The sequence below is a fragment of the Xylocopa sonorina genome, chromosome 17 (genome assembly GCF_050948175.1).
Source record: "Xylocopa sonorina isolate GNS202 chromosome 17, iyXylSono1_principal, whole genome shotgun sequence".
Classification (NCBI taxonomy): Eukaryota; Metazoa; Arthropoda; class Insecta; order Hymenoptera; family Apidae; genus Xylocopa; species Xylocopa sonorina.
This window is the reverse complement of record NC_135209.1, coordinates 5,256,790-5,276,723: the sequence shown is the minus strand read 5'-3', so window position 1 is coordinate 5,276,723 and position 19,934 is coordinate 5,256,790. Positions and strand designations below refer to the sequence as shown.

At 44.8% G+C, this 19,934-nt stretch overlaps 1 protein-coding gene across 2 annotated transcripts in view; it reads right to left on the bottom strand.

Annotated features, from left to right (window-relative positions):
* LOC143431151 (dipeptidase 1) overlaps positions 1-13,204 on the bottom strand; it is an 80,805-nt gene extending 67,601 nt beyond the window's left edge. For both annotated transcript variants that reach the window (XM_076907700.1, XM_076907701.1), the window contains exon 1: positions 13,021-13,204. In XM_076907700.1, the coding sequence (XP_076763815.1) occupies positions 13,021-13,026 (6 nt within the window). In that variant the 5' untranslated portion in view covers positions 13,027-13,204. The remainder of the gene's footprint in view (positions 1-13,020) is intronic.
* Between the last annotated feature and the right edge of the window lie 6,730 nt (positions 13,205-19,934).

Sequence of the window (19,934 nt, the reverse complement as noted above, 5' to 3'; positions counted from 1 at the left end):
CGTCTCTACATGCTTTCTCCATCGGTTTATCGGTAATTTAATTATGTCGTATAGCAACCACGGTGGCTGCAGCATCACGCAGCGCCCGTAATTACTATCTCGTCCCTAATAATGCCGGATAATGCCCCGACGCTGACTCTACGACACGTACAAGTTAGTCTGTAAATTAGAGACCGTCCTTTCGCCTCGCCTCGCCTCATCTCCGGCTCCTATTCCTGATTTATCGTACGTGCCCCCGCTGTTATCGTCCCCCGTGCACGCCGCGACGTTCATTTCGTCTCTCAGCCCCAGTCGTTATTTATCGCGATTTCGATGGGCCACGGATGTAATTAATATTAAAAAGATTTCTTAGTCACCCTTTTGGCGAGCTCAGGATAGGACGCTCGTTCTACGGTAGATCACAATTGACGATTCGATGCAGTGTCTCGCTTATTGGTGTCTGATGAACATTTTTGATCGCCAGGGTGACGTTGAATTACGCGATTGGTTTCTGTTTTATGCGTGACGAATAGCGACGGCGGCAGAATTTCGAAGCGCGAGCTCTGTTTTTCAATTAAGGGAATATTGCGTTTCTAGCTGTGGTGATTAAATATGAGATTACAGGTAGCTGCTTTCGGCTGCGCCCGGGAGATTTTAATTTCGATAGGAATTTATGAACGCCCGGCAGTATAATCCAGGCCAAGTTTTTAGAAATAATGGCGCGGGTAATTGGTTCGTAAGAGGATTAAGCCTAATCTCTTCTTTGGTGGCTCAACTATCGACATCTCCCGAGACAAAAACTGCATAACGTTAACGAACGAGAATTCTTGCGGTAATTTGACCAGACTCGACTAGACTATAAATTTAAGTACTAAAAGGAGAATTCATTTTTATCGTTAATACGTTCAACCACTTCGTTGGCAATGGAAGCAAAAGGAAATTGTTCGACAAAACTAATTAATTAATCATAGAATTTTGTTCTTCGCGATTTTTTGCGAACGTCAAAGGAAAGTCACTTTCAGTTGGCTTATTCGAGTTATACAAAAGTTATCAATTATACTTTCGCCAATCGAGAGTGGTGGACGTCAAACGGAGACCATATTAAATATATAGGAACGTGCCGTTCTAATATATAAATATACATGCACGCACGAAATATCGTACGAGAGCAATAACAATTTCGAAAGGAATATGAAACGAGCACGTCCAACTGGTTCGCGAATCGAGACTTTCCTCTTGATATGAATAATCGGGAGGATCGTAATCGCGGTTTACGATCGACAGTGCCGTCGTGCATTTTTATTAGAGAGGTTGCGTCAAGCGGAAACCAACCCCTATGCAGGAGTTGCTAAAAGATTGCGAACTTCTGATTTATTTTTAATTTCACGAAGTAGTTTCCGAACGAAAAAAGAGGAAAATAATTTTCGCCTTGATTAATAGGATGGATATATTAATTAACGAGTACTTTAAGCAAAGTAGGGATCGCGTGTCCTCGATATAATTTCATTAATTAAATCGAAGGTGCTGCAAGAATTTCGAGTCGAATAACTCGTTTGCTACCATACTTTATATTCTTGAGAAACGTCTGAAGGAACCCAGCTACGGTTCCCTCGATTCGCAAATACCTATTACATCGATTGGAAAATCGAAGAAGGAAATGGAGCGATCGTTCCCACGAGCGGAACGGAATTTTCGGAAATGAATTCGATTAGCTGCTAATCTAAATTCAACCCGGTTACCGATAGTGGAAATCAGCAGCGATGGGATCTTCCGTGATTTTTCGAAATTACGTTGCCAATCCTGAACCATCTCGTTCGACTAATTTTGCTCGAACAAAATTTGATTGCCCTGTTGGGCACTTCTGCCCTTTCCTCGCAACAAACAACGAAAGGAAGAATAAACGCGACTGTTTTACATAGCGCAATCGTAAAATTAAAACGCTTCAAGTGTATATCATAGAATAATTTTAGCCGCATGGAGTTCTTATGAATTTTTCAAAAGCAATGAAACTCCATGCATATGGAACGAAACTCAAATCGCCGTGAAGAATGTTTAACGGCCCTCTCCGTAATTTCTGTTTAATTAAACGAATTCCAACGACGTAAGAGTAAATGTTCATTAAATCTTGGGGGACCGACGGGGTTAACTTGTGACGAAATCATTATGAATCCTTTATCTCGGGACGCCTCGTACTTTCGAGTTCATGGAAAGACCCAACTTTTAACAAAATTCTAATTAATATCTCCAAAGAAAATAACTTCAACGTATTTCGAATAAAATTTAGAAAGATATAAAAATATATTATAGTTTCACTTCAGAGAACTGAAGACTCTACTTTTCCAGAATTAGTTTCCCCATAATTATTGTTACCAAAGTTTCTAGCTGGAAAATTGTGCGAGCAATAAATTTATAGTTCCGCCTGGTACTTTTTAGCTCTACGATATTACGGCACATTAAAATTCTCGAGGAATTACATTTCCTTGTAATTAAATTAAATGAAGATTTTCTACGAAAGAACGCAAAATTTTTCTACAAAGGTAGATTTTAATTACGTCGTGATATTACGTGTAATCACAGGGAAGTTGGCACCGCGTAGGAACAGAACGAGTACGCCGCCACGGGATCCCTGAAAGAAGCTGGTGTCAAAGGAATGTCCAACGTGAAAAACGAAGTGCCGCGAAGAGAAACGGGAAAGGGATTCGCGCACGAATTCGCCAGTGGTTCGCAAGTAAACTAAATAAGGAAGAGCCGGGGATATTTTCTGGTATTTCGACCAAAGGCTCGCGATTAAACGGGGAACAAGGCCAGAACTTCATATCGCGCGGATTTCTCGTGAAACGAAAGAGCAGGAATTAAAGCCATGAAGCGACACGTGTACAAGTGGATTTCCGGTATGTAATATCCAAGTTATTCCGCGACCGCGGCTATGGAATCCACCGTGTTGGTTTTCTCTCTAAGAGACAATTTAGCCACCCGTTGACAATATTGTTACACGTACGAAATGGGAAACGGAAAGTCGCGAAATGGGATTGAAATTTTCCAGCAAGAAATCAGCGCGCTGGACGATACAGTTACGCAAGGATATAACAATACACGAGATTAATTTTATTGTATCGTACGATAAAGTTCCGATCCAAGAGTGTTGTCGAATGAGTCACATCTAAATTCTTCGCGAGACTCATGGGTGCGCCCATATTTGCATCAGAGGAACATTTTCAACGCGACACTTCGATGCCATAAACAAATTCTAAGCGAAACCAGTTCTTCGATGAATGCACGGAAAAATTGAATTTCAATTGGACATCAAGACGATCAGAACTTCGTGGACTTTTGGAGGGAAGAGAAGTGGCGTGGTAAGGAAAATTGCTGGTGAAAAGTGTGAAACGCAGGCCAACATCGTGGAATGCAAATGAATGGGACGCGAGGCGATGCACGTTTCCAGTGGGCTACGTACCGAAGTAGTATAGGTACGTAGCAGGTCGGACGGTCGTGATGGCTAAGGGACGCGCTCCTCAGTGCGCCATTATGCCAGTTAGGCCGATAAATTACCTCTCCGTTTATTGTACGACTCTATTTAAACGGATATTGTATACGTTCTTCGTGCAGCCGCGTGTATGCATATGCATTTAGACGAGGTTCACCGTTACGTAATAAACAGAGGTAATGCAGTGTCCCCGGGCAGCATAATGCCGTTCGAGGAACATCATATAGACATCCGAGACGCTTAGACGGACAATGGGGCATCTCGTGGACATTCTGTAAACGTTTGGGACACTTAGCCGGACAATGGAATGCCTGGGTCGTTTCCTGAGAACCTTCGTGGGCCTGCGACGACCGGTTCCGATCTGCGCGAAGAATCTCGCCCGAGTAAATAGTTCGCTGAGGAAACCGAACTGCGAGCAAACTCGTCGTGCGATGCCTCTGTTTACGGAGGATGGAAACCGATCGTTTGTATAATTCACTGGCCATTGCGCGACTTGCCTGTACTCGCTTTATTATTCGCCCATGAAATTGGCAGACCGTGGAACATTCGTTTTCCTTCGGTTTCGTTCAATTATGCAAGCTTTCTAATGCGTACAGGGATCGTGGTATAATTGCACGTCGAGCTTGTTTCGTCGAGCAAACGTCAGGTTGAAATTGAAACGGAAGCTCGAGTACTTTTAAAGATACCCATACGCGACGCATACACTGGGCTTCAGGTTTGTTTCCAATCAAATTGCGATCGATCCACGTTCGATCGATCTCGAGGTTCGCGCGGCAGTTTGTCAAATAGAGTATTTAGATGGTTAGGACCCGGGGGCTACGGTCGCGTCTCGGTCGAGTAATAAATTATAATGGATGGTACCGGCGGCATTAGAAACATAATATGTTAATCTATTTTCGTAGCGTGATTAATTGACGTGTTGACAAATGATTACGCCTGCGCCTGTGGTGTAGAATGCTAGCAAAGGATAATTAATCTCAGGTAACGAGGGGTGGGAATAATTCAGAAAATTTAGCCAACAAAAGGGAGCGTAAAATATTCCAACAGTCGCGCCGTCGTATAATTTCCATTTAAAAGAATATCTCTCTTCTCTCTCTTCTCTCTCTTTCTCTCTCTTCCTCTATTTTCGATTCGATCGAAGGCTGCAACTCGTGGAAATTACGCAACTCGGCTCGCGCGGAACGGAATCGCATTACGAGTCTTGGCGCGAGAATAGAATTAAGCGAGACGGTACAGATCGAAGATGAGAATAGGAGATATCGCGACGCAGTCAGTTTTGAACCGTTCACGGGGTGCAGAGGTGAAATCGAAAGCAAACGCAAGGATCCGGCCTGGCGTTAGGGGTTAAGTAAACGGATTTACGAGTCTTGTGATAAAGTAGAGAAGGCTGATCTCGGATCTGAGACGCTCGAAGGGGATTATAAATCAAGACTCGATAATGATCCGTAATGGATGGTTCCCCTGCTTCAGGCTCGCTTGTGGCCAATGCAAAGTCGCCTTGGCAACGACCAACGGCCCTGACATCACGATTATTCATGCTTACCGACTTTTCGAGCGTTTCGCGAATTAAGCCCTTCGACGTGACGCGAATCTTGATGGGCCTTGGCTTAGGTTTCGTCAGGTTTGCATACCTACCTCCGCTATCGACCCAAATGTCTCTCCTGGCGAGCTAAGGAGTTCGACTTACACTTTCTCGTCGTCTCTGTTAAATGTCCTTAACCTGATGTTCTAAGGGAAGAAAAACGAGAGAATCGTTCGATACGAGTAGCTCGTACAAAGTGGTTTCACCAAGAAAATTGAATTCTCGCGTAGCGTCGATAAAGCGTTTAGATTAGCATGGAATTTCTGGCGAGGGTGGTCCACGGAATTCGACGTTACAGCTGTAATGGATTTCCATAACGATGGGACGCGAGAAAAATCTTTATCCGGACGTTTCGCGGCCGGCCAGAGGTGCGCGCGACCGCGATCCATGAATAAATAAGAAACAACTTTCGAAACAAGTTGACAGAGGGTGGCTGCGAAGCAGCGTGCGACCCGTCCGGAAGATTCCGTCCCGGAAATTCAGTGACTCCGTTCTCACCACCCGCGCGCTAACCCTCTTTACTCTTCGACCCGCTTTCACCCCATTTCCCTTAGCCCCACCCTTTCATTCTTCGCCGCCTCCGCTACTCTTCTTTCCACCTTTCTTCTACGCGATCTTATGATTCTCTGAGAGGGTGTCTTCGAAATTTTCATATATTATGCAAACACCACGTTCCACCGGCGCGGCTATCCTTTCTACCTCGCTTTTATTTATCCCGCCGCTTACTTCCACCGCCGCTACTTCCTGCCAGACGCTCCAGGTGCGCCATCCGCCCCGATCCACTTCGCGGAAAGGGTGTCGCGTGTTTGTTGCCTTTTATTTCACACGAATAAGCTTATGCCGTCTCTGCTAGCGAGCACTTCGTGGCCTGTCAGATGGGTAGAATATCGAATGCTGGTCTCAATTCAGATTTGTTCAACGTTCAGTTCCGGTCCTCCGCCTCGCCCAGCTGCTCCTTTGCGTTCAACCTGAAACTGATCGAACTCTGTTGATTCGTGTGTTATTCGTTCGCTCGCCGTACATCCCAGTCGGTACATCTCGTTATTTCGTTTTGCCAAGTAAAACCGTGGCAACTCCTCTCGTTATTCCTCGCTAGAATCGCGGGTGCGCCCTCCAATCGAGTTCGCGAGACTTTTCAATAGAGTTTCTCTACGGTAGAATTAAAAATGGAACTCCGCGGGGGATATTATATTTTCTCATTATTTTTCTGGCTGTCACCCCTTCCGGGGGTATTAGCTTCCGTTTCGCGTGGCGGAAATATTTTTTTGCGTAACCACGTGCGAGCACGTTACGTGATGATCGAGGCGAAACATTTTAATGCCACGTTGGAGTACCACCGTGTACCTATTTTACAAATGGTTTCTATGGAACGAGGATACTTGGAGGAGGGTGGCTGAGCGACGCTAGCACGGCGTGCGACGATTCGTTCTCGATGTTGGTTTTTGAACTTGAATCCATTAAAAAGATTGGATGGCTAACTGAATCGTTTCTATCTGATTTCAATCAGCTCGTCTTAAACTCAATTTCACCTTTTGCACCGTAATACGATTTCGTCAGCTTCGGACAAGTAATATCGATTCCTCCCAAGTCTGTTGCTGTTCGACCCTCGAACTGCGGAAGAAATTATCGGAGCGGCAGCAATCATTATCGTCCCAAGTATTTAAACGATTGAATCTCGCGATAATGGATACACGTAATATACATTACCTTCTAAATGTGCAATCGTGTTTATCGGGTTGAAACGTTTTAATAAGTACTATAAGCGATTAGCGATTACTGCGATAAATTGATGGAATAATTTTCCAGCTACACTTGCGCATACGAAGGATATTGTTTTAAACATCATTCAAATTCAATAACCGATAACGCATCTGCTTTTCGGCGTTATGAATTACCTATCGCTTTACAAAGTATTTATCTCTGCGTGCCATATAAAAGGGTACGAATCGTGGAAAAAGTAGGAAAAAAGCAGCTATCAGTATAAAATAATACAAAATATTAGCTCCTTCGTTCTGAACATTCCTCGAAGGCGGATGTAGTCCTGAATAACGAAGTATATATCCATATCGACGCGAGTGGCATTTAAATTTCACGAGAAATTTGTACAATTCATCGGAATTATTGAACCCCCGTAGGATCGATAGCAGGGTATCACCAGACGAAAGTCGATGGGACACGAAGAAGGATCGTATAAATTCCGGGAGCCGTCCGATCTCCTTAAATTCAGCCCTTAACGTGTCGCGAGGATACGAGGCAGACGTTCTCGCCGCGTTCTTCTTCGTTTCTTCCACGTTCCACGGGCGATAACTACGCCGAAGTTCGGGGTCACGTTCAACTTTTCAATCGGATCTGATTGTCATGAATTTAAATGTCACCCGTTCCGTCGCAGACGAGGACCAGGCCTCGTTGCAACGCGAGTGTACGGAAAAGTTCTCGCGCCCCCCGACATTCCAGTCGGTTACAGGATGCTTACGAGGCCACGAGGATCCCAAACCGCGTCCATAATCCTCTCCCTTCTATTCTTCCCTCGTCGCGAAAACTTTTTCATCGATTAGCATGATTGCATTAACCATGCAAATCCAACAAAAGCAATCGTCTCCCACCCCCTGCTGTACAACGAGCAACCCCTTTCCTCGATAATTCGATAGTCCTCCCGTGTAATAACCGTGTCGACGCGAGTTCCATTAAAAATATCGAACGTTAAGTTCACGCTCTATTCCTCGACATTTTAGCCGGCTTACGAGATGGCAAACGGTGTAGAAAATATATAATCATACCACCTCGCATGAAAATCGAGGGTTTAAAACGTTTTATATCCGAGTCGTAAAATAATAATGTTATTGGAAACAACAGGTAAAAATGAACATTTATTTAATACCTCTGTGCTTCCAGTTACCGCAGGTTACCACTTAAACGCAGGAAAACACAGCACTGGGGCGTTATCGTTTTAATAAACATCGAGATTTTCAAATGTTTATCCGAGAACAATAACCTACGGCATGGACACTCGCTGTTTGCTAACGTGTAAGTTAATGAATAAGAACTCGACGATGCGTTCTAACATTGCGAACAACAAACAACGCCCACGCAAATACGTGTATATTTGATAATAAAAAGCGTTAAGTTTTAACGTGAAACAAGAAAAAAATAAAGAGGATAGGAGAAAAGAAGATTGCTGCTATTTTCCATAATCGGATAGTTTTTATTTATCGACGGTAGTTCCGCGTCAATGTTTGCCGGGGCGTTTCGATTTATTTTCCCGTTCGGCTCTATCATCAAGTTTCCTCTGTTATGCTCCGCGGACCAGCCAGAGTGAATACAACAACGTATAATTTTCGCTGACCCAGTTAACTGAAAATGTAAGAGGATTATGAAAACGCGGCGGGCGTGTGAATTTCTGTCCCGTATTTTCGCGGCGGCCACCGGTCTCAGGGAAACGTATTAACGAATCGGCTGGTTGTGACTTCGAGCGCTACATCAAGATTAACGTTCGCGACGTTAATTACAAAAAATATCGCGGACTTCGAAAGTCGAGAGATTTAGACGTTTTTATGCGCGGTACCTTTGTGCAAGAATATCATGGCGCGAGCAAACGGGATGGATTCGGGAACGTTGGCTTATTTATTGTAAATGTTGAATGGAAAAGTTGGAATTCCAGCGCGAGCGTATTCAATGATCACCTGAATAATGGAATTCCGAAGGAACTTTATTCGAAAATGATTTATCGCCTCGTACTAGGCTACTGAATTCAGGTTTCGAGTTTCATTTAAAAGTCAGCATTCATGAAAGAGGTAAGAAATAAATAATTTAAAGTGTCGTTCGTTGTTTCTGCGTATCAAAAGCAGAGTTATCGAGCAGAGTATTTCGAATCGAAAGTGTTGCAAAAATAACGAGAAGGACAGCACGTCTGCGATTCGAAAAATCTTAGATCGATCCACCCCTCGTGATATACGATCTTCCAGGCATATTTTATTGTGGTCGTTTATGGAGCCACATTATTCTCGGTTGCTTTAAATATCAATGAATGTCTGAAAAGTTCCAAGTCAGAGCGGGGAATAAATTCCACAACTATTACAATAAAAATGCAAATGCCTTTGCCGTGGCATTATTTATAACACGCCAGCATTATCTGCCGTTGAAATTCAAATCCGCCCGATCCCACGTATCATTAGGGGTGGTTTTTGTTCGCGCATGGTCAGATTGAATTGCAGACGAAAAAACGTCTCATTAACAATCGTCACGCGAAAGTCGTATCCCGCTTAACATTTTCCACCCACCGTGGAAAACGTGCAAAAAGTTCGTCGGATATTCCGTGACTCCAGATGAAAATATAAATTTTATCTACACTGTATTACTTGGCCAGATTTATCAAAATGGATGAGCAATTCTCTTGCTCAGTTTTCGATCTAACGTTCTAAAATATTAGGCTCGAAAGGCGCAATTTTGCGCGTCCGACGAAAGTATATTCGAGCCAATTGAAGATACTCCGTGAAGCGTGTTCTGTAACACCGAATCGATTCGATTGAATGGAAAGCACAGATACCGATCAACGGGGACATGGATAATTAGAAATGGGCATCATTAATTATCGCAGTGATTGATTGCCGTTCGCGGGCTCGATGGGAGCGCGAGGGCCGAACGGGGACCGGAAATCGAGTTCTGTCGCGGAGGGAAACGTGGAGTTCGCGCGGCTCGCCTGGCAAAGTTTATTGTAACGTTGCTGCATGACATCGGGGTGTAAAATTTCATGGGACGTCGTAAACGTTGCGTTGGGGAAAGCGAATAAATCTTTACGCGTATTCTGAAGGAACTTTTACGGCTTCGCCACAAATAATTTCTTGGAATTACTGCGAAACTTTTGTGAGAACCCTTTTTTCTTTTTAAATTAATTCCGCATCGGCGGAATCGAACGACTGTGGTACGGAACGAAACCAATTAATGTTCTTTTTCATAGCAATTATGTGGAAGCAATCAATGTAAGAAGATTATTACGCAACGCCGCTTTCATTTACATTAATAACGAAGCAGATATGTACTCTCCTAACGCGATACTCATCTGTACATAGCTGTAGCTGGGAAATAACTAGTTTGTATATATGTACATTGATAATTCTAGAATTAGAATTTCATCAGCGATCTATACGAATCGATTAACTCGAACGGATGATTGGTACCCTGCAAATATTTGACGAAGTGTTCCTTGGGGATGGGAAATAAGAGAGAAATTGATGTGATTTCTCAACTTAAATTCAGGAGTCGTGTACAGTAAAAGGACAAAAGGATTAATACTTTATTAATACAAAAATATTCATACATTTTTTTTTAAAGTAATACTAAAAACGTACAGCCTGTATAGAAGTTCTTTTATCAATAGCAGACTCTAAAAATATACTTTTCATTCAGTATAATATGTTCTGAATAATTCATATATGTATATATGAGTAAGTTATCGATAACTTACGGTTCATATCACACATCCTCCGCATTATAATATTCGTATCACGCCTCCATGAATTATTATGAATGAAAAATGCGATACGAGAAAAAACGTGACAACTATCCACGAAGAAGAGGACCTACCGTCTAAGCTAAGAATTTAACGTACCGCAATTAATTTGCACGATCGTAGATAACGATATAAACCTTCGTACGCTCGTCTCGAGATTAAGAAGTCTGCGAAGGGAGACGTAGGAATGCGATTCGATCGCGAGTGATGGGAAAATGTACGATCGAACGAGGAGGTTTCCACGAACCGTTGTCACGATGGAACGGCAGCACGCATTCGCCATGCGAATTCCAGCATCGATACGCGAATCAAAGAAAGTGCACGAGAAGAGAATTGTTTGCTCGGAGAACGCGAGTGGCTCGCACCACCTACGTTCCCGAGGGAATTCTTTCTGGAGATATTTACGGCTTGCCCGTGTCGGCTAAGTTCATGGGCGTGCGAGAAAGCTATTGGAGCATTTTTTTTTCGCGACTTTTTCTCAGATCGCCTTCACCCTCCAACGATGATCAGTGGTTAATCGAACGGGCTCGATGCTCTCTCGGGTAAACTGAACAGTCGATCGAGCATATTCCCAGAAGTTAACTACGCAATCTTTCAATTAAAAGCTCGCAGGAGTCGGAAGGGACGACTGTTAATCGAATTTCACCGAGTTTCCTTGGTAAACGAAACTCTGGGAACTTGTTTCGATGTGGGCCGGCGAAAACTTCGCCTGGGAGTTCGCGGGAGAAGAACCAAGGTGCGCGCCGCTTCCACGCGGCTTTGTCTATTGTCGAAATTTTCGTCGAAGCTTGTTTAATCGTTTTACATAGTACTTGCACTGCTCAGCTGACTCTGTAATCGTGGAATTATGCGGAAGATGGCCAAAGTTTCACGGGGAGTCTCGATAATTTTTTAAAGCTCTTGGAATTACAGTTTAAGGGAATCCTTAACTCGATCCTGCGTTTAACCTTTTCGTAAAGTTAATCTGGTGAAAGATGGACTAGAAATGCCGACGTTCGTGGCAGTGACAAACGGATGGGAATAATTCATAGAGTTTATAGGTTTATTTGTTCGGAACGACTTGTAACGATTAATGGGATATCAGGATTACAGAGTAAACTTTGCACGCGTACGAACAAACAATGAATGCTAGCGATACTGCGAGATAGTGCTACGAAAATGTTTCGAGCATGTTCTTGTTCAGAATTTACGCCGTTCCCTACGTAACGATGAAATATAACCACTCGAAAAGTTTGCCGTGTCCATTTCCACCATCGACGCTGTTTTCTCATATTTTTATGGCTTCTATTTAGTCCTTAATGTCTGCCAGAGGTACGCGATGCAAACACACGTGCATTTCTAATGACTGCAAAATAGTTAGATCATTTTATGCTTCATACGCGGAGGAAAATCCCGGACGTAAGCCTGCGTTGACTAAAAAATGAGGAGCTCTTAACGAGGCTTGATAAAATATAAAGCACGCCCGTCAGAGGAGCTCGCTTTATGACGTTGATGTAACGAACCAATTTTCGAGATTCTCAAGGTTCCTCGATGCTCTAAACTCGTCGACTTCTAAGCTAAACAATTCCAATACTCTTGTGACAAAATGAGTGAAAATATAACTCTGAGAAACCAACCAGCTGTCTCTTCCAAACCTCGTCGATGCGTTAAGGTTTCTTCAATCAGTGAGTGAAAACAGTGACGACGAAAAGAGAAATATAAATTGTTGTCTAACGTAACACGCGCTTGGCACGACGTGACGCAAAAACACGTCGAATCCTGGCCGAGGGTTTAATCCTAGCAGCAGTCACGTGAAAATAATTACAGCCCGAAGCTGCGTGGCTCGTTCGCCGCGCGATAAATTAGCACGCGCAACGGGTGGGCCTAAACGGTAACCACTCAGGGTAAACGCGGCAATACAGAAAATTCCTGCTGACATTTCATCGACCCTTCGCGCGGATCGACCGCTGCCTTCGTTACGTTCGACGTGAAAAAATGTTGGCGATACGGAAATAATGAGCATACTCGAACGGTCTGGAAAATACGTGGAAATGATATCTGCGTCCATGGATGAAAACAAACACAGCTACCGCAGGTGTTCGATACGATCGTACTATCGCAACACGTTAGTATACGCGTAGTTGATAACTGGGTTTCGTATACATTGTAAGGTGAACGTAGCCAGAGGTTAAACACGAATACGTATTCATTCGTGAGACGCACTAGTTATCTCTTGAAAATTTCGCTTATAATTGCTCGAACGACTGTAAAATTCTACGTGTATAAATTATATTACAATTAATAAATAGCAACAATATTTATTCTGTATTTGATATCAAGCTTGCTATGCCACACGTATAACTAATTTATCAATAGAAGTAGAAGAAAATATAGAAATTTACTATTCATTTACAACAAAATATACGTCGTTCGATCAACTATAATAAACGACAGCACGCAAGACAATAAAAAAGATACGGAAACACTCACCGTCATGGTCGTAGCCTCACATGGTTCCCCCGTTGCTGAAAGACACCGTCAACCCCCAGTGGATCTCGAGCCTCGTGCTGGTCACCCATTCGCCATGTCAAAACGATGATTCCTCGCCTCGAAGAACTTCTGCGTACTGGTACGAGCACTCCAACCGGAACCAGCCCCCCTTGTATCGCACTGTCCGATGTTTCACTTTAACACTTCCGCCCCCCTCACCCCCGAAGCTTTTTGTTCCTCTCGAGTTCGTCACTTCAGTTCGTTCGACACTGCAGTGGACACGAAATACGTTAATTGTTAAAACAGGCTTTCAACGATTTTAATACGCGCAGTTGAACGCGAGAATCGCGACAGGACACTCGAAGCACAGGAAGCGTGGTCGCGAGGTCTCGACGATAAGTGGCGAACGGAACCGACGAGATGCGAGGCCGTGGCCCGGCAGCCGGCGACTGGCTGCTGCTCGAAAGCTCGCAAACCGGAACCAGTCGGCCCTCGCACTGCGCATGCCCCCTGCTCGGCCTCCGAATCACCCCCACGTGAAACTTCCGATGCCCCTGAATTTTCTTCGTCGTGCTACCGCGAAAAATGTTCCCCGTTTCGCCTCCCGCATACCGTTCTTTGTTCCCCGCGCTGGTTACGTTTTCACCAGCGAGTCAACGCGTACGAGTAATCGCGAGATAGTGTTTGAACAGAACTGCAATTTCCATTTGTCGTGTTTTCGAGGTTAGTGTGTGTTATAATAAGAGGTACGAATATATAATGGAATATTGTATGGTGTAGTGTGACGTGTGTGGCGTGGATATAACAAGGGTGCGAGTTTTTGGTTCACTGTGCATCGTTGTTTAAACAGTGGAACTGGAAGAGGAGGACGAGAGAATTTTCGAGACGTCGTATGAAAGGAGGTAAGAGAAATAAGTAACTTTGCCAGCGTCTAAACCGCCGATTAAGCTAAATAACTCACTTGGAATCTTCGCGACGTGACTTTGACGTCTTCTCGGGAGCACGTCTTGCATAACTACTCGAGTGAAGTAACCGGAAGTAGTGCTTCAATCGATGCACGCGTCCACGTTTCAGTTTGAATAAAACCGCAGCTTCGAACGCGTTTTAAGAATCTTTGTCAGGAGAGCTGTGAATTACGCGTAACGATAATGCCTCGATGAAGTAAAAATTGGCCGGAGATGAACCACGAGTCCCTCGAACGCGCAGATTATTTCACCAACTCGTTAATTATTACTTCTTCGTCCAGCTACGTTTCCTTGAAATTCTCATTATACCGTATATTATTAAGCCTCGAGCGTACGGCTGGCATGTTCTTCCACATGAATCTCGCGTAATTACGAGCGACACTTGGTTTCGCCATTTACACGTTACAACCGTGTTTAAACGCTCCCGTAGACGACGGCAAACAACGCGCTTTAATTTAAAATGAATTCTAAGGAGCAAATAAAACTCGCATTACTGTATCTCACGACATTGCGATTCGAACTCGCGCGTTTATTCACTCGAAAATAATAATAATAATAATAACAATTATAATTGAGAATATTATAGCTCGTCTCTCGTCTTCCCTAAAATACAGAAATGTATTTTGTCTACGTTCCAGCGTAATCACCCGCCGTGAAATTATTGTTACAGCCACCGTAGAATTCTGGATATTCAGTTACGCACGAGCCCTTTGACCGTAACTGCGCTCGAGAGGCATTCGTAACGACCGTAAAAAGCTTCATCGCTGGTTACGGGGGTTGAACGGGCGAAATAGGATCGTCTTAAGCCGTCACACGACGGGTGCAACTAATTTCCATTAATTATTCTTGCCGGTCCATAAACTTTTCGCCCGTTGCCCTCGTCCTCGATGGGGGGCGGAAAGCTGGATTGCACGGGCCGCGGAAGGGTGGGTTTGCGGTCGGTCAAGAACAATCGCGGGCACGACGATTGCCGGTAAGGTGGTTTAATAGCGCGTGATGATGCTTCCCGGCGCAATTTGCAGACGCTAATTAGTTTTGTTCCAGATACGAATCTCGTAGTCTCAGGTGATCCCCAGGCGAGAACGCGGCGACAACGAGCAACCCTCTGTCTTCGGATCTTGCGCCTGTCACGGCTAATGACTAATTCTGCGCGACTGCTTTGCTAGATGAGCACACCATGATTGTGCCAGCATCCTGTTGCTGTTTAATATTTTACTGCACAGTAGGACGTGTCTGGGTGGTTGAACGACGCCTGGGACACTGGGGGTGGCCCAGCATCGAATCTCGCGGTCGCTTGATAAGTAGTAACCCTTTGTTCGTTGATAATAGAACAGGTTTGCTGGAACGGTGTTATCGCTGTTTGAACTTTGAACGTCGAACTTTGTTTAACTTTCACTCTGTTAGTCTAATTCGAAAGTTGTCGAGCAGGGCAATTTTTTGTTGGCTCGCTCTGGTACCGTTTTGCATAAAAGAATTTATCGGCGGTGAATCAAAAAGGTACGGCGAAAAATCGAGGTCGAGCGTGTATTGTTGCAATCTATAACCGCCGTAACTGGACGGAACGAGCTAGCGACAAGCGATATTCGCTTCCACGAATATCCGTTTTATATACCTGCCGCGGTTCGAAATCCGTGCGTTCTAACTCTTACTTTTCCCACCGATCTCGCAAAGTCTACGCACGCACACCCCCTCGATCGATGCTCGGTTTATTCACCGAACCAGAGACCCGAACGACGGGGATTGCGCGGCCAAAACCGCGACCATTTTTAATTATTTGCGCACGTCGTCCGTTTACGTTGAAACGTGCGTCACGTAAAGCTATCGACAAGGCTCGCCTCGAATATTTTCTTTCCGAGCCGAACCGATACGATCGGAATTAGTTTCTATGAAGTCCCACGCTGATGATCGACGCTCAGCGACTACAAATAAAATTCCATCGCGCCAGAAATGCTTTATTGTTTCTCGCAAAGTGTAATCAAGGAATGTCTGGATTTCCTCTAATAACAAATCGGTGTGGTAGACGCGGGAACTCGATTTAGTTTCTATCGTCCATAGACGATAGTTTTGTAAACCTCATTTTCCTTCTATCAACCGTCTTGGCGGATCGAGACGATGATCGAGGACCAGGAAATATTCGCGAGTAACCGTTTACCCATCTATCCAACGAATTGGGAAAGAAAGATCAGTCGTCGAGCCTTTTCCTCTCTCTCTCTCTTCCCTGTTTCTGTCGCTGTGAAAAATGACCAAACTTCACAGAATTCGAGACGCTGTGACGATGATCAGCGTCTCGAGGTGTGCGAGAGTCGAATCGTTATCATTTCGAAGCAGGCTTAGTCGCTTAATGTTTAGCTATTCTCGAGGATAATTAACTAATTAGCAATCAAGACGATAACACAGAGGAATAATCGTAGAGAGGATTAATCTATAAATTTCTCTCAAGTGTGAGGATCGACGGTGAAATATCGATATCCTCGTAGCAGCTATTTCCAAACGTATCAAAGTCGCGGAATGAAACGCGTTACTCTATTTTATCGCAACTGATCGTTGGTCATTTTTCCTACTTCCGGATGCCATCCTGCTGGCCATATTTCACATCCGGCTATACGAGCCCCGCGTGATCCCCGTATGCGTGACCGAGAAGGTTCACAAGACGGAAAATTAGGATGATTCACGAGCGCTCTGGCCTTTGCCATTCGTTTATCTGTCCGTGAACGAGAGAAAGACGCTTCACGGGGAATGGAGGCGGAAGAGATTCGAGCGTGATTCGAAGGGTGGCCCCCGTGCGAGCATCCTCGCCCTTTTGTTCGCCTCTGTCGGACCGGAAGGACATTTTAAAACTGACGCGGGCCTATTTGTCTGCGGTGACCCAGACGGTTCCATGACAACGCGCTACAGCTCCCTTACTCGATCCACTTTTTCGACGCTTTTTTCCGGCACTCCTGTTCCTCGTCTGACGCCATTTTCTCCCTTTCGTGCTTAGGTTTTGCCGTTCGCGCCCGCAAGTAAAAGCGAGCGCCACCCCCTCCGTGGCCTTTCAGCCATTTTTCCGCGGCCCGCGATTAATGACGCTCGTTTTCTCTTCGGATGGCCGGGGAAAGGGCGAAGACTCCGCCGGATATTTCTCTTTCTCTCGCGTCCACCTCTGTATTTAATGGACTTACCGTATGAAGAACTCCGCCGCTGGAACTACCGTGGACTTACGTGCGTAAAGTCCTACGAGAACCCCTGATAATTGCGGTATTAACACCAGCGGGCAGTTAGATACCGCGTTTTGTTTGTTTATCGTCTCGTTTTGTCATGGATTATGCGTTGGTCATCTGAAACTTTAGTCGATCTATAATGAAAATTATTTAAAAGAGGACTTCTCTTCCCTCGTCAAAAATAGGTGTCGACAGCTGTCGCAGATCATTGTACAGACTATTCGAAACGTAGAGGAGGTTTCGTCGAAGGAAGCGGCCGATTTAATAGAAACGACAATTACCACCGACGCAGGGGCCTGATATGTTCCGCGACACGCGATTTTCTGCTTCGAGAACCACCCCCTCGCGGATCCTACGGTGGAGAAAGGAATCCCGAGATAATGGCCCGGAATCGGGATCCTTTTATACGTGCAATCTCAGGGATATGGCGGTGGAAGGCTGGGCAGAAGGAGCAGCGACGGAAGAGGATATAGAAGAGGGGCGAGGGCTCTCACGGCTTTCGACCTTCTACCGCGATCGTCAATTTTCATCGATTGCTCTTATTTCGCGTGCCAGGGACCCCATAAACATCCCCATCCATCAAACACACCCGCGCGTGGTATCACGGTTCTATACACGGTGTGCTATTCCTATTCTCTCTCTCGAGGACACAAACGAGGGGATACGCGTCTCATTCGAGAAGAAACTATCGAAGAACTTGATAGAGACTTCTAGGAATTTTTCCAGATTTTTTTCAAGCATCGAACACTATAAGAGAACCCTCGTAAATTCTTGGTAGAGGTCGACGGTGGGGTTTTAATTTTAATTCAGCGCTTCACTTTTAAGGGAGGAAAGTAAGGCGGGTCGTTACTTGAGGATCTCACCCCGTGTACGAAGAGTTAAAGCACGCGAGCTTGTGTACGTTTACGCCCCACGTTCGACCATACGTGCGACTTGGTTGGTAATGGACTGATCGGTGAACTTGAAGTCGTTGGCTACGGCCACGAGGGGGATGAATCTTCCTGGAAGCCAGTCGTGATTTTCGTCCACAGCGTCCAGAAAATACGTGACGGTGGATTAAGCTGCGAAGAGGAACGAGCGTCGCGCTTCCATTATTTGTTACGAGCAAAAACGTTGCTTATTGATCCGGCGGAATCGAATTCGCGATGAAAGTCGAACGTAGCTTAGTTACAATGCGAAACTTTCGTACACGCGTTCGCCGTTCCCAGCCAGTTCGTTTTATCCCCCGTCGAAGTTGAAATCGAAGTTAATCGAATGAGTAATTTTCAATTTAAATTCCGTACAAAGGTGCTCCGAGGTCCGATCGGTAATTACAAATTTTCCACGGCAGCCTATAAATTTCCGTATCAGATTTTGCAAACTCGCGCTCGATGCGGTAAATAAAATATGTAACCGCGTGAAATTGATAAAAATTGTTTCGTAAAATTTATTGGGAAGGGTAACGCCGCGTTCTCATACATTATACACCGTCCCTCGTCTGCCAAACTCATGGCTGCGCGACTCGATAAATCAGACTGTGCCAATACGTACCCCAGTGTTCCATTTAACTATAAAGCATCGTTTTATCGCCGCGCTACGAAATTAGGGACGGAAAGAAATCTGATTGGACGGATCGCGTGATATATACGATCGTTTCTACGGGTGAGATCGAACGTGAACTTCGATATTTAATGGGAGAAATCGCAGTGTCGTAAAATCCGTCCCGATAGATGAAACAGTAAGAGCATACGTGTCCCGATCCACCTTCGGGTGGGAAATAAATTTTCAGGGAGGGTACATCTCGATGGCTGGGTCTCATTTCGCGTTTTACAGTTCCCATTGACTAATCTACCCTCGCTAGTACAAATGCGAGGGCCGTTGCTGTTTTACAAGCTCGTTTCTTAAGCGTTCGTCGTAACAGTCAATTCTGCGCAAGTAGCGCACGTCCTGCGAAGAGTGTTCCGTATTTTAAGGCTTCCCTTCAAAGGCTCGCCGTCCTCGCCGCGCTCGTTGCCTGACCTCCAAGTTAAGTAAATGTAATCTCAAAAATTGTAGACTCTTATCATAAACTACGGATACCCTCAAGAGATGTGAATCAATTTTAAAAAGATCTGCAAATAAGAAACTTAATCAGACGGAAATTAAACAAAGTTGCCTGTCAAATTTCGCTATTCCTTTCGTTCTATTCGCGATAAGATTGGTCGCCACTGTTCGAAAGCTTTGCCAATTCTCGAACCAATAATTACTGACCGCTCCGATTCGTCTCCCACTTCGCCTCGCAGATTTCAATTAACTCGAATGTGTGACACGCTAGCTCGTAGCCGTCGTTCGCATACCGAATTCACACGTCAAACCCAAAACCCTTCGAAGAATCTCTCATTAACCTTGCCGACAGAGGACTGTACCGGTGCGCCGGCCAAAGGGCCTTTCTGGCAGCTTACGCACCGCGTCCCACGGGAATTACGCATCGCGCTCCCCTGCAGGGCTAATAAATGGCTGATCGGATGAATTAACGTGCGGTAATAACCGCGTAACAAAGCGGGCTCGCATAACGAAATGTCAACGGGCGAATGCGCCTGGATTCGTTAATTAATTAGCCCTCTCGTCTGCCGTGTATTGGCCTGCTTGAATAAATTCCGTGCCATTGGGATCGTCTTGCTGTCAGCTAATAAATATCTTCGTATTATTCGTTATTCGTATAACGAAACAGTGAAAGAAGGGATCTCTGTTCCAGTTTCGTTTTTTTAGTTGAGTTTAGAATAATGTAAAA